General features: G+C 41.0%; 1 protein-coding gene across 2 annotated transcripts in view; it reads right to left on the bottom strand.

Annotated features, from left to right (window-relative positions):
• bmpr2b (bone morphogenetic protein receptor, type II b (serine/threonine kinase)) overlaps positions 1 to 15395 on the bottom strand; it is a 75402-nt gene that overhangs the window by 34949 nt on the left and 25058 nt on the right. For both annotated transcript variants that reach the window (XM_016568961.1, XM_016568962.1), the window contains exons 2-3: positions 4291 to 4479; positions 3629 to 3799 (exon numbers count right to left, since the gene is read on the bottom strand). In XM_016568961.1, the coding sequence (XP_016424447.1) occupies positions 3629 to 3799; positions 4291 to 4479 (360 nt within the window). The remainder of the gene's footprint in view (positions 1 to 3628; positions 3800 to 4290; positions 4480 to 15395) is intronic.

Below are 15395 nucleotides of genomic sequence, written 5' to 3'. Positions count from 1 at the left end.
AAAGTATAAAAACAATGAAAAAAAAAAAAAAACTTGGCCCAACAAACAGAAACTTGGGAAGCTACAAACAAAACAACAACAACAACATGCAAATCTTAAAACCGCAACATGCAAAAATTAAGCAAACCTAAAGATAAAAAACAGGGGATAATCTCAGTACAAGCTTTTAAACAAATGGGAATGCATTTCATGTTTGTAAAATCTTCTTGCGTGAAAGTCTGTGTTGTAAATCACATGCCGCATGTCATACATAAAAGCTAAAATGACATGCCCGTATTCAGCAGTGTGAGCCACAGAGACAGTTGTATTGTGTTGATGTCAGAACAGCTGGGCATCGCCTCAGCCTCACTGCTCATCATAGTCAGCAGGTGTGCGCACATCCTCACAAACACACGCACAGAAACAAACACTAACAAAGTGCCTCTGTGATGCAGCAGAACAGCATGTTTGATAGTGTAAACTGTGAGCATCATCTAAATCTGTGTTTGTAGAATTAGTCTTTTTCCACCTTCTGCTCTTGTTAGTGAAATAAAAGTAACCGTGCCACCCTAATCTTTCTAAACTGACGCTTGTGGCATTCAAAAGAGATTCCCCTCTTGGAATGCGACACTTACGCGCAACAATTACCATCATTCCAGGGAATATGTTCGCACGGAGGACAACTTCACATCTGCTACTCTACAGGATTAAAAGTGAAATAATTCCCCCTGCCACAGCCTTTGGTTCTGGTATGACATCCTCCTTCTGTTGAAATCCTGCTTTAAAAGCATGTTTTTGTTGTGCTGCCCATTTTCTGAGAGCTGAAAAGCTGCCATAAATTAAAAAACAAAACAAAACAAATGAGTCACCACAGCAGCTCTCCAACGTAGAGAGTGGGGTGAGGGAACATTTCCAAATCTGCACTTCACTTATCTATAAAAAACCCATGCGTTTACGGAATAACACATCCGGTACCGGGAAATGTGTGTTGGAGGGGTGAAAATATTGGTAAATGGATAGTATAAGAAGTGAGGATGTCAGCTGCCTCACACTCAGCAGGCTTAAACATGCATGTGCGGACATCGTCCATCAATGCAAGTGCTACATTTTGCACAAGACTGCAGAACCTATTCGCATGTGCTGCAGACTGCTGATAATGTCAGTCTGGTGTCTTTCGCTCTGCGTGTTGGCATTTCCGCGGACAGCGGTGAGAGACAGCTGCGGTTGGGTGGGGTTTGGATGCAGTGCATGGCCTCATTTTGCACCCTGCTGCTATACAGTGTAAAACGAAAAAAAGAGGGTTTGACCAGCTCTGTGGTGGCGGTGAGGGGACAAACGGTCCGATGCCGTCTGAGGATACAGAAGACACATGTGCACGGGCATTCTGCCCGGTAACACTCGACAGCAGACAGACGATTGGCCAGCATTGAGTCTTTAGTCCTCAAACTCTGTGGCCTCTTCATGCAGGCATGGCGCCAAACATGGGGCTCCCTCCCCTGCATTAATACATTCAACCTCTCATCTTGTCTTTAGAGACAGATTAATTTGAATGTTGTTGTGCAAAGTTGATTTCCAGGGTCAAGCCTTCAAAGTTTGAACATGCATTCATTAACGACGGCTTTGAGAAACCTAAAACCTTTTATTTTCCCATTATTCCCCAAATCAAAATGTGCTTCAAGGCTCTTCGCTTGAGAAGTCGTGCTAGGGGAGAAGGAGACTAAAAGCAAAAAAAGTGCACTTAAAAGAGGTGTGAGAAGCGAAGCAGCATGCAAATAACTCACTCTTACAAAATCTGACAGCCACTGATTTTTTTTCTTCGTATTCCTCTCTATTTTTCGCTTTATTGTTTGATTGCGTTTGTGGTGACTCATTTCTATCCTTTTAGTAGGGCCATCCGGCACTTTCTTTAGATACACTCTCAAAGGCAACACAAAAGGAGAAAAAGAACTGAGAGTGAGCAAGAGAATGAGAGGGCACAAAGAAAGAGGTAAAGCCGTGGTTTTGTCCTGAGATAAGGCATAAGACAGCTCTAGGAGAGCGAGGATGGGAAACGAAAGGATGTGTTGGTTAGTTGGAAGCAGGAGCACTGAGCTGGACTCTAGCTAGTCACACAGTATTTATTAACCAGAGACACTATCAAGAGGAGCAGACGAGCTACTCGGAATTTAAACAAACTGGTGGAATTGCAATGTTCAAAGTGACGGATACAGAATATAAAGTCTGGATTTTTTATTTAAAATATCTAATTGGCTTTTGTAGATTCAACACCTGATTTTGTCGATGTAGAAGGTAGTTTGCTGGTTTAGGCTAGTGAACTGGTCTGCCAGTTTTGGCCAAAGCTGGTGTTCAACAAGTTTACCACATGGTCCCTCAGTCTGACCAGCTGACAAATGTCCAAAACCACTGTAAAGCAAGCAAAATGGCTAGTGAAAATGAACCACTTTGTTGGCCACCCTTCTGTAAACACCTTTGAATTCATTAAAAATGACTAGCTTTACCAGTGGAAACCAAGTTATGAACAGTAAACCACCTTAGGTTTTTACTGTACAAGGGGAGCTAAATCATTACTGTTGGATCTTATGTGTTTTAGAAATTATTAAAATTATTAAAATTTCTATCATTCTTGGGTGCATTGCCAAGCTGGCTGTTGAGTAAACCAACTTGCTCCATTAGCATACCAACAATCAAACCAGTAAATAGTTACCTAAACAACTCTGATATGGGCTAAAGTAAGAATGATATTTGGCAGCCTACAGAGTTCACCTATGACTTAGGAATCATGGGATATGTTGAAAAAGGGCAACAGCCAGATCTTATTGTTGATCTTACTGTGATGTTGGAAATAGACCCAGTGCTAATTCTAAAAACTAAATACAGAGACGCTTACAGACATACTTGTATTACAAAAGTGCTTGAGAACACAAGAGAGACCTACTTTACAACAACGTGTGGGTGGGCATTCATTTTGAAAAGCCATGACCTCATGGACGAGAGGATGCTGACCTTCCATCGACTACATAGAAGTCAATACGACTATTAGACTATTGAGTTTTCTTATCCAACATTCCAGAGCGCAGTCGATACCGTAGTTAGTAGAAGAGAACAAAACTGAGAAATCAGTCCAAAAGACCAGAATAGAACTCGACCCCATAATGCATCACATTCTTTATTTGCAGACACAGCTGAAGGCCTTAAATGCAGTTAGCGTTAATGTGTTTCTCAACAGTAAAATCATAGTCACCCACACACAGCTACTCTAATGTTAGTAATTGAGTGTGTTACTGTTGGTCATTCTAGTGCAAGTTAATTTTAGCAGGCTTCTCCTTTTTAGGGTTAATACTACAATAATTAAACTGCCACTCACAGTGAAGCTGTAGAAAAAGAGACAATCATCATCTAAAAGAGTACTTTATAGATGTGGACTTAAACACTGTAATCTGATGATTTATATGACAACATGCACACTCATATGAGAATGTTACAGAGATCAGCATGAATTGTGGTGAGACTGATGACAATGGATCTTGCTAGACCAGTTCTACTGCGTCACAGAAATCTAATACGGGCGTTGACTCTCAGACGGGACATGGAGGTTTCAGATGAGATCTAGACATGAAGAAGCGCCCTGTTTAGTGACTGTAGGACTTACGGGTGGTGCTGGTGGGGCTGGGCACCCAGTTCTCTGTGAAGTTGACGTTGCACATGTTGGTGCTGCAACAGCAGAATCTGTAGGTGCCATTCTGGATCTGCGACGGCGTGGTGGTAACCACGCAACGGTCGTCATGGCAGTCCTGCTGGTCACCAATGTAAGTCCAACAGCCTGCAAAGAAAGGATGCAGATGGTTGAGTGAACGATAGTGAGACACTGAGATAGCAAAGTCTGTAAGAATGTGTAGGGATGAAAAACGTGTGTGTGTGTGCATCTTTATATTATATTATATTATATTTCATTAACTTAATTAAGCTTAATTTGACAGCAAGTCATTGCTGTCAAAGTCTAAGTCGAGTCTCAAGTCTTCTTTAATTATGTCGAGTTGAGTCTCAAGTCATCAAATTTGGGACTCGAGTCCGAGTCAAGTCTCGAGTCATGTGATTTGAGTCCACACCCCTGCAAACCAGTATGCTGTAATTTTTCAGTGAGTAAAATGCTTAGCATGTAATAAAAGCATACTTTAAAACTACATAGGGTAATAATGGACAAACTTCTGAAACAATTTTTTGGTTGAGCTGTCTCTTTAAGAAAAACAAGTCAATGGAAAGTCCTCATAAGTATATATGCAAAAATTTGTGTGTGTTTGAGTTCATTCTGACCTTGTTTGACCAGGCGGATCTCTCCATCATGTGTTTTCTCCCACAGGCCATAGCAGCGGCTGCTCTTGCTGCACAGGATGGTGTTATTTTCTCTGGTGATGTGCCAGTCAGCAGCCACACTCTGCTCATCCACCTGCTGGTGCTGGTCATTAAATGCACACTCCCGCTCTCTCTCCTCACTCTGAGCAGCTGCCGAGATACAAAATGAGAAAAAAAGATGAGATTATTAACAACAGAACACACAACATTCAGCAGGAACACTTCCTGTTGGCCTACATACACACTCTGGAAAAGCAAAGTGATCATTACTTATACCAGGCCCTTTAAGGCAAGTCAGTCCACATGGCAGCCATCTTGGAAACACCCCCAGGTGGCTATTATCTATGTAGACAGCTCACCATGAATAGGTGGCGGTAATGCACTTATAAGTCTGCGATCCGCCGTAAAGCAAGAAGAAGAAGAAGACACCTCAAGCGCCTGCTGTTGAGAACGCGTTCAGGAGGACACGCCGCCACTCAGGACAGTTCGAACAGTTCGGACATTGTGTGAATCAGAGGTAAAAAACGATATAAATACTGTTCAGTTTCTTGCACAGACCGATCGTTTTGTGTCTTTACACATCAATGTATCGTCACGAGCCACAGGGTTTAATTTGGTTTTGTTTGTGTATGTTTTTTTTTACTCTCAAAGCCGTGATTCCCATTCACCTCCATTATAAGACTGACAGACTGCAACGGTTTGTGTTAAAAATCTTTGTTTGTGTTCTACTGAAGAAACAAAGTCCCCTACATCTTGGATGCCCTGGGGGTAAGCAGATAAACATCAAATTTTCATTTTTGGGTGAACTATCCCTTTAAGAGTAATCAAAAATCATTAAATTAATAACATGCAATTTCTTATTCTTTTAACAGCCATACTTAAGTTAGAAATGAAAATACATAAGGTTTTGTGAAAAAAAAAGTTATATTTACTTTCAGACATATACAGAGCATTACAATTTCTACTAGTGGTTGGTCTCTTTACACATTCCCAAAATAAAGAATTTCATAGTAAACTCCACATACTTCCACAGAATTCAAACACACATCATTCAGCAAAGTTCTACACATCCCCTGCCTATTGCATTCACATTTATAAAAATTTTTGCCAAATTTAATAAAGCTTTCAGCTCAGTACATTCATCTTTAACACAGATTTCCCCAAACAATCAATGCAGGATGCCGTGTGCGCCTACTTGACTTTTTTCAGTCCTACAAAATGATTTCCTGCCTGGAGGAAGTTGAAGAGTTCATTCTGTGCAGAGGATAATCAGGTTGAATGTGGGCACGTACTTCTGATCGTAGCTAAACCTTGATTAATCGGATGCAATAGGAGGGGCGGGGAGATTTGAAATGGTCTGATGGTTTTATGCTGGGAGCGAAACACCTGGGGCCCCCACGGCACCTGCTGCTCCTCCATCCAACCATGTACACATTTGCTTACATGTACACAATGCGCACCACCCAAAAAACTCCATCACAAAGCTTCCCGTAAGTCACTGTCATGACAACAAGGGAAGGGAGGGGGGAAACAACAGTGTTCTGAGCGTACGTGTAGAAAACGAACGTTTTGCGCGGTGCCGTGTATTTAGAGAACACAAAACCGTGATGACAGATAAGGGCCCTAGCCAACGGGACTGCCCTCATTTCCATGAGCAGAGCCAGCAGAGCTGAATTCTGCTGTCGGCTGATCGCAATCTCCATCGCAGCTGGCCCGCACTCACCCCAACTGTATCCAATGAATTAATCCTCTCTCTCTTTCCCGCACTGTCATGCAAATTGTCAAATTGAGAGGGAAAAATCATAATGCCACTCATTTAACAGGCTTGGCGAAGTCATGCATCTGGACCATTGTATTCACAGCGTTCAGACAAGTGAGCTGGGAGGGGGAAAAAAGCCCCCTGGTAGCATCATTGCAGGTATCCACGTCCCCTCAGAGTCCAGAGAGAGAGAGAATTGCCGCTGTATGTCCCTGGGGGAGGCCTTTGTCTGCTCCTCTACAGGAGCGGAGCCTGAAACGGCTGCACCGGTTTGTATCCCGCCGCACACACACCAGCAAGTGGTATGAATGTGTCCTCAGCGTAGCCGCGGATGCCTGACGCTGCAGGACTCCTCATTATACCGACCAATCCGTAATCTAAAATGCGGCTGTTCGACCCGAGACCGAGGCGCAAAACGGTCCCTCAGCGGCGTGGAGGGGAAAAAAATAGTTACAGTTTGGGGAGCCCCTATTCAAAACAAAACACAGAGCTCCACTGGGGGCCATAAAGGGCCGCTGATGGTTCGGAGATGCCTCCCAATTATGGGGTAAAGATGGAGGATCCAGTCTCAACTGACGGTAATGAGTGTATGAGGGCTGAGCCAGATAGCACTCATGTCCTCTTCCTCTTTGAGCATTTGTGTTTGTGCAGTTACGACAGAGTGACCGGGGTGTAATATCACATTCACGTTGATTGTGTATTTTAGGCCCCGTCTTTGTTTTTGTGTCAGTGAGACAGGTCATTAGGCGCGACAGTTTCCTGTCATTTGTCAGTGAAGCTGCACACCTACCCCACAACACAGGGGTGCAGAGGAAAAAGAGCGGCCTACAGCAGGGCCTTCAGATCCAATCACAAAGCAACACACGGTGAAGGAAAACACTGTAGCGTTTTGGCTGGCTCCAGAGCAACGCCTCAAGACCATAAGTTGCTTAAGAGTTTGTGTGCTGGAGAAAAACAGCAGGACGCTAAACCTTAGAGCAGGTCACTCAGACAAAATCTGTGTTTATTAGCACAGAGTTGGTGAAGGAGCTTTCTCAACTGTCTTCTGAAAAATCAAGTCAATTTTCCTCTCTGAAAACTGACCCATGTTTCCAATCACTTAAATGCTGATTGATGATGTAGCCAACCTGACTGTTACCGCATAACAGGGCCATAAACGATCATTATGCATCACAGTCTTTGTACTGTAGGTATATTTCAGAATTATGAGTTCTGAAATAAAAAACAATGCTGGTTACTTGAAAAGGAGTGTTTTTACATTTGTTGTGCTTCGGCACTTCTCTTCTGCACTGATGAATTTGATGGAGGTAGAAGTTTGCTCAGGACGGAGTGTTTAATCCCGCTTCTGCCTGCAAGAGGTCTATGCCTATTTTTCAGTCTCAGTCTGGTCAGATTTAGTCTTGTTCCTGTGTCACAGGCTATTTTTTTCCAATGCTCAAAATGAATAGGCTTTCCATTGCTGTCACATTCATTTGAGAAACACGGAGAATATCCAACCCTGTACCCACGTAAAATTATGTGCAATAGATAATATTATACAAATTACATTCAAAAGACATCTCTTAAAAACATGAAATAAACTTTTGTGCCAACTTGTACATTTTTATTTACTGTATTATAGTGTATCTAGGTTCAGCCTCAGACTCATTCCCACAGACTGCACACACTCTGTTCCCTAATAGTCTGATTCACATGGCACACTACACTGGGAACACTTTCGCAATGGCACAAAATTATAAATATGACAGGCTGATTTCTGAAGGTTTTCCAGGAGCCTAGTTTGTGGCGATCTTTACCAGTGAGTGGTCCTTGGCCAATTGCAGTGGCTATAAAGCCTAGACTAGAGCAGATCTCAATGAATTAGAAATGCAGTAATTTCTAATTTAAATGGAAATGAAAGCTAATATAAAATTTATCAATAATATATAATAGATAAATATAGTTACTGTTTTATTTTAGATGAAAACAAAGAGGATCGGGTAGTTGTGTCGCTTGACAAAAATAGGAAAGTGGTGTTTGTCAACTAAAGGCACATTACATCACGCCTCACTGGCTATGTGTAGTATAACACTGTTGATTATTATGGGAGTAATTTAGTTTTGTTTCATCAGTGCAGAGAATGTGTTGAGTTTCCAGGGCTCATGTCTCCGGCTTCAGCTCTGAAACTCTCTGATGGAAATGCTATAACAGGTGATCAATAGTCATGAAGACAAATTAAAAAGGTGCTGCTGGCACAATATTTTTGTCCTGAAATCTCAAGTGACGCTTTCGGCATCGTCGAATCTTCCAAATTACTCTGCTCTTTATTTTTGCCTGGTGGGTGACAAGAGACAATTCCACCACCTCTAGGTGGCAGGGTGCTCTGCTTTCCGCCGAGAAAGGACACCAGAAAGGGAGGAGGGTGGAGGCAGGAGAGAGGATTGTGGGATTGTTTTTGGGGGCAGTCTTTACCAGCCTGACTCTGCCCTGCTACTGTTTGTGCACCAGCTCAAGGTTAGAGCTGCCGCTCAGAGGCCTGTCAGCATTTTCCCTAGATAACACTCAACTCTGTCTTACTGGGGACCTTCAGCCCTTTTTAGTCCCACCTCCCAGTCTTCATTTTAAAGGGAAAGTGCAGTCAAAAAAGCTGGTGTACTCCACAGCAGCAGTAGCTGATTTGTCTGCTGGCGCTGGGAAAAATGAAATGTGCTTTTTTTTAAAATAAAGAATACATCAGAGTAAAGGACTACATGAACCTAAGCAGAGTACAAGTCGTGATTAATTTATCACATCTCCGCTAAGGCCAAAAGCCAAGGCTGTGTCTGCCAAAGATCTGGAGGGCCTGCGGCTGTTTCCTTTCGAGTAGATTATCTGAGAGGCTGGCATAGGCCCCATCTCCTGCCAATGTCTCTATGGACAGGGAAGCTGTCAGGCTGGCTCTCAGATACAGGAAGGCAGAGGGGGAGTGCTGGCACTGGAGGGGGCACCAGCAGAAACCTCACTCCAGCTTGGCCTACGAGAACTTGGGGGCCAAATGAAAGGAAGGAGGATGGTTCAGCAATTCCAGGGCCATCTGGCAGGGCAGAACCACGCAAGACCATCAGTTAGTTAAATTAAGTGGCATATTGATATAATATCAAATTTCCTTTTACTATAGTAAGGAAAGGAAGACTGTCTGATTTTTTCTTTATAAACATTTACTGTAGATCATGCATAGAAGTTTAAGTGTGGTACTTGTAGTAAGACCACATTAACCCAAAAGTAAACCATACATTTCTCCTCAATATCAGAGTTAGATCAATATAAGTACTGCATGCTTTATTTAAAACTAAATGCATGTTCCACAAATATATAATACATTATGAAAATAGCTTGGAGGTGAAGTGCAACTAGTGGCATCAAATAGAAATGAAGAAATATAGACTGGTTTCCTGAATACTCCCCTCATCTGCCATAGGTCGGTCAAACAGACTGTCCCGCCCGCAAACTTGTACCATTGGTCAAGTCAATGTTGCTGTGGCAGTCTAGTCAGGATGCTGAAAGAAGTTTTACAATTCCACAGAACCACAGTATACACTCTTAAAATCAAATGGACCATGTACCATATCAGTATTACAGATTTTAATAATCCATACTGGATCGATACTGGAAGTTTAAATGCACATGCAAATTACCTAATGCTAGGAATATCTAATGCTCACCCGAAGTGAATCAAAACACATTATTTAATTTACATTTAACGCTGTTAAATGTTCACATTTTATTATCCATTTACATATTGTACATTATCCTGTTGTGATGCCTAAATTCACTTGTACCATCAAAATGGCTGATTTTAGTTTTTAAAGTTTTATTTTAAATTTATGCTGATAAAATACAATTTTAATCAGTTGTTTATCAGTTATCAGCCTTAGCATTAAAATATTTTCCAGCTTATTATTATTAGCTATAATATCATTTTAGTATTAATATTTTAATATAGTTGTTTCAGCACATTAATCCAAGACAGGAGAAACTATTTTTACAGAAAAAAAAAATCCACACATTTACAAACTATAATTGCAGCTGCCATAGATGCGATAAAAATGGAGATTCCCCTCACTCCCAGAATTGTCATAAGCCTTAGTATACATTGAAGTTGGAGTACTGCTCCCTGAACCGAGCAGTTGCTCACACAAGTAATCAAAAAAGTAATTTGGCTGCAACAGAAATTACACAGCCATGTACACAGCCAGGACGGGCTCAAGACAGCGATCAAACACAGGAGAGAAAAACGGCAAATCCATCTTTTTAACAGGCAGGAATTTATTTGGACCTATGGTTTCATAAGGTAACATCTACCGAGCCTCAGGGACAAGGCCATCGACTTGGAACAGCGAATTGAAAAATAATACAATTACTGCTTTACAGCCTTTGTCCCTTTAGCTCAGGACAATTTGTGTTCATTGAATCTCTGTGTACTCGTTTAATCAAAGTTGAAGTGGAAAAACACGGCTGCACACCAAACATGTGCGAGATTCAGCTGCAGGCTCATAACATGTAAAATACATGAAAATTTATCTTAAAAAGCTTAAAGCCAGTGCTATCGGGCTTTATATGCTTTCTGAAACAAAAACAGGCCTCTAGATAATTAGCAAAACACCAGGCAGAGAGCATTTTATTGAGCTGAACAGAGACTGTGGAGCTCGCAGTGCTGCTCAGTTTATTAATAATAATCAGAGTCTCGTCCACATTTCTCGGACATTTACTTCCGCAGGACACCAGCTCTCCATCTCTCCATCTCTGGATGCAACCACTAATGTCTGCTTTATATCATGGTCATCTCAATAAGATTAGCTGAATTAATATGAAGACAGAACGGATGTAGATGGATACAAGACAACAATGTGGTTGCGGTGTTGGTTTCAAAATAAGGCTAATTCGTATTCTGATTATCGCATAATCTTCTGATTATTTCTTCTATACAAATCTGATATCTTACCCAATGCTTTCCTTCTAGCATATGTGCAAATTAAAGACTATGTAAAGCATGCTATACATTGTGAGCAAAAAAATATCAAAGCCTTGTTGCGGCAACCTAGTCCATCTAAAACTTTATGCTAATGACCTTCTTTGAAGTGTTTAATGTGAAGCATTTTGGACAACTTGCGTTGTGCACTTTTTTTTTTCCCCACTGCAGCGCTCTCTGCACCCTCTGGCATTTTTTCCAAATGCCTTTTTTTTTTTTGCAGGTTTTTACTGCAATGTGACATCAAGGATGAAGGCTTTCTGTTCACAACTAATCAGTAATGATATTAGTTCCCGACTATTTTCACTATCGATTTTAATCAATTTGGAGCCCTGCTTCAAACCAGGGTTATTATCGTTAGCTAAAACTTTTAAAAACACTTTTGTTAATTAAAATAGAGCTAAAAAAAATTTACATATTAGATGAAAAACTTCAACTAAATGAAATTAGAAATGTTGCCTTGCCAATTAACTTAAGGAATTGGAAATAAATAAACACTAAAAATAGACTAAAACTAAAATAATACAAAATTTCACCTTGCAATATGTAAATTATAAAACACTAAAATCACATAGCAAAATTATTGAAAAATTTAACTCAAAATAAAAAAAATGAAAATATAAAAACAAAAGCTAATTCAAAATGATAATAAAATTACAAAAGTACATAAATAATACTACACTCTAAAAAAATCTGTAAAAATAAGACAAATGTACTGTATTCATTTGAAGGAATTTTTCATATATATATATATATTTTTTTTATACAGGTGTTTTACCTGTACTTTGAATTTTACACTGCATTGCGTTGTGTTTTAGAGTTGACAGAAATGTCTGTAAAATAAAATTAATGGATAATGTCCCGGTAATGAGCTGCCAGTACATTTTCTGTTATTTTACAGATTCATTTTTTACAGTGTAAAATAACTAAAAATAACTGCTTCAAACTACAAAACAGACTCAAACGGATAAAGCACCAAAATGCAATTTGTGTCTAGCTACTGCAGGCATTTGATGGAGCTTTCATCAGAGTGATATTAGTGTGCAGTGCCTGTTTGGGGCCCTTTGGGAGTCTTGTTGCCACTGCTCAGAAGTTTGCAGAGACAGTCTCCTTCTCAAGATTTTGACTTCCAGGAATCATAGTGCTAATGCCGTGCATTACAGTACAGCTCATCTGCCTGTGGCTCTATGAATGCAGACAGAGAGACAGAAAGAGAGAGAGAGAGAGAGAGAAAGAGAGAGAGAGAGAGAGAGAGGAGGTTTTCCCTGCAATTCCACTTCCTCAGGACAAATCTGACCCGCATAAGTGAAGTTGCTGCAGTCTCATGTTAGAGAGTTTTGTTACCATTTGCCCCTCAGAGAGTTGCTTGCAGAGGAACACAGGGATGTTTACACAAGAGCGGCCCGCAAGTCAGTCATTAATCATCCGAACAACACAAAATTCTTCCTTCCAAATGGCCCCTGCAATACAGCGGAGCAATCCCAAGAATACAAAACCAACCCCCGAAGGAAACGTAACAATGCAAATTACATTTTCTCTGCAACAAAATGGACGTGATTCCGAAATGAAGGTTTTTTTTTTTTTGTGTAAACCAGCCATAAACTGCCGTTACTATGGATAACTGTTTTGTAAATGGACAAATGTCACCTTAAGGGAGACATTCAGCCTGTTGGCATAGTCTAATGGGAGCCATTAGTATATTTTGTGTGTGAGAAGGGATTACACGCCACACAACAGGACACTCTGACCTGAAACTCACAAAAAACAAAACTCAACCTAATGAACAATCATGACCTCTGACCAGATCCTACTGCCTAGTGTCCTGACAGCTGGTGGGAGATATGTACAATGCCATGTGTGTGTGTGTATCTATGTCCAGACTTTGGGGGGGGTTAAGCGGGAGAAACAGCTAAGTCTGTCTGGACCCCTCCCCCCTCCTTTTTTCCTGACTCACCAGGCTCTCTCTTAACGCCAGGGAGTCCTAAAGCTGCTTTGGCCAATGTAACCCCAGTGTCTCTCTCTGTGTGTGTCTGTCTGTCTGTCTGTCTGGGTAAATCCAGACGTTAAAAAAATCAGGCTGCTTTGAGGGTCTGATTGGGTGCAAGATGAGGTCAGTGCAGCAGGTGGCTACAGAGGAATGGAAAGTTCAAAAATGCAAACCCAAGATATATAACAGATAGTTCAGGTCCATAGACTGTATAAAAACATGGACGTAGTGTCCATGACGTCACCCGTAGGTTCCTGAAGAGGTTTTTGAAGCTCAAAGTGGGCGGAGCCGGCCGTCGCCATCTTGGCAGCGTCACCGCGCGTCACTCCCGTTATAAAAAAATTCACCCCCCCTCACAGTTGTCATGAAGGGCAAAATTAGCTATATAGACCAAAATCATTTTTTGAACCAGGCTGTAAACATGTTTTTTTCTGCTGTAAAGTTGGGCATTTTAACATGGGGAGTCTATGGGATTGACTCCCTTTTGCAGCCAGCCTCTAGCGGCCAGTTGATGAATTACAGTTTAAGTCACTTCCTTGTTGGCATCACCAGAGAGAGCGGGAGGTTGCCGCTTGTTCAGGTCGAACTTCCTTAGTGGAAGAATGCGCCCTGTCTCCAAATATAATTACAAAAAAATATATAATAATAATAATTTTTAAACCGGTTTCTCAAACAATGCCAACACACAAAATAAATAAAAAATCTGATCTCCTTCCACTCACATACTCTGGTCTGGAATAATCATAAAAAAAGACAAACAAAGAAATGTCCCAGTGTTGTTACTGTATATTAGATATCATACCAATCTATAAATTAATGTGATGCAATTTTTAACGCTAATATATTTTAATACATTAAATGTAATCAAATTAAAACATTAAATTAAATGTAACTGAATTTAAACATCTAAAAAACATTAAATTAAATGTAACAGACTTAAACATTAAACATTTGAATTAAAACATTACAAGTAATTGAATTAAAATTTTAATTAAATTAAATTAAAAAATAACACGCATATAAATAGAAGGCAAAGATATACAGACAACACGGGACATTTGAACTATGGCATTTGGATGAAATTTGGTGCTTTTGGTACATTATCACATTATGGTTGTTTGTCAGTGACAAAAAACATCATTTTCTGTTTCCTGTCATAGCAGGGGGTGAAGAATAAATGTCCCAATGTCCCAATGTCCCATCACCCAGGCAACAGACATCATGTAGCTGAGTCTGGCTCCTGTGTCTAAGAAGACAAAACATGCACGTCTTAACATACGCATGTAAAAGCTGTGAATGAGGCAAGTGAAAGTCGCAAGAGGAAGTCAGACACTATCTTACAGCAGAGCAGACAGAGAACTGGAAAACAAAGTAAAGTGTAAACTGTGGTGAGAGCTGCCATAGTACACGCCTTTTCCTCTTGGTTTGTGTAGGATCTAAACATGTTCCTGCTTTCCTGTTGAACAGTGCCACTCTTAAACTCGCCCCTGAGTCATCTCGTCAAACAAGACACCTTTAATTAGTGCGACAACTGTAAAACAGTCACATGAACCGTCTCTTGTGGCTGTTGGAGCTGGCAGTGGTCCAAGAAGAGCATTGAACAAGTATGAATCAACAGAAGCAGATGCGATTAAATGGATGACATCACTCAGAGAACGAGGAAACGCTTCCTCCATCGGCTCACCTGTCGGCCCACCTGCGGGAAGCCACCAGAGGCACTGGCACACCCTGCTATGCCGAGGTCTCGCTCTTAACACTATACAAACAAATCTCTGTGACAGTCAGACTCCTACCAGGACAAGTCCTTACACGCTCCACCTGCATCAAGTCATTGTACAATACGCGCCTATTTTTTGGGCTAGACGACAGTAGTAGTCATGCAGACAAGAAATTTCTGCACGGAGCAAGTAATGACAGTGGGTTCAATGACGTGTCCACAACAAAGAAATTGGAAAAGAAAAAGAAAAAATTACAGCTCTAGTTTAAAGGGGTCATATGATGCTATTTTAAAGATCATTATTTTGTGTATTTGGTGTAACAGAATATGTTGATGCTTTAATGTTCAAAAAACATTATTTTTCAAATACTGTACATTATTGTAGGTCCTCTATGTCCCGCCTCTCTCAAACGCGTCGTTTTCAACAAAGCCCCCTCCTTCCGACAAGCGCAGTCTGCTCTGATTGGCCAACTGACCCAGTGCATTGTGATTGGCCGAACACCGCAAGCACTCGTCGGAAATGTAACGCCCCTTACCATAATCGCAGCTTCAGCTTTCAAAGTAAATATCAAGACAGTTAAAGTTCAACTCCCCGGACCCGGATACGGGTCCAAAA

This window comes from Sinocyclocheilus rhinocerous, unplaced genomic scaffold (genome assembly GCF_001515625.1).
Source record: "Sinocyclocheilus rhinocerous isolate Xijiao unplaced genomic scaffold, SAMN03320098_v1.1 scaffold1252, whole genome shotgun sequence".
Classification (NCBI taxonomy): Eukaryota; Metazoa; Chordata; class Actinopteri; order Cypriniformes; family Cyprinidae; genus Sinocyclocheilus; species Sinocyclocheilus rhinocerous.
This window is presented reverse-complemented; position numbering and strand designations above follow the sequence as displayed.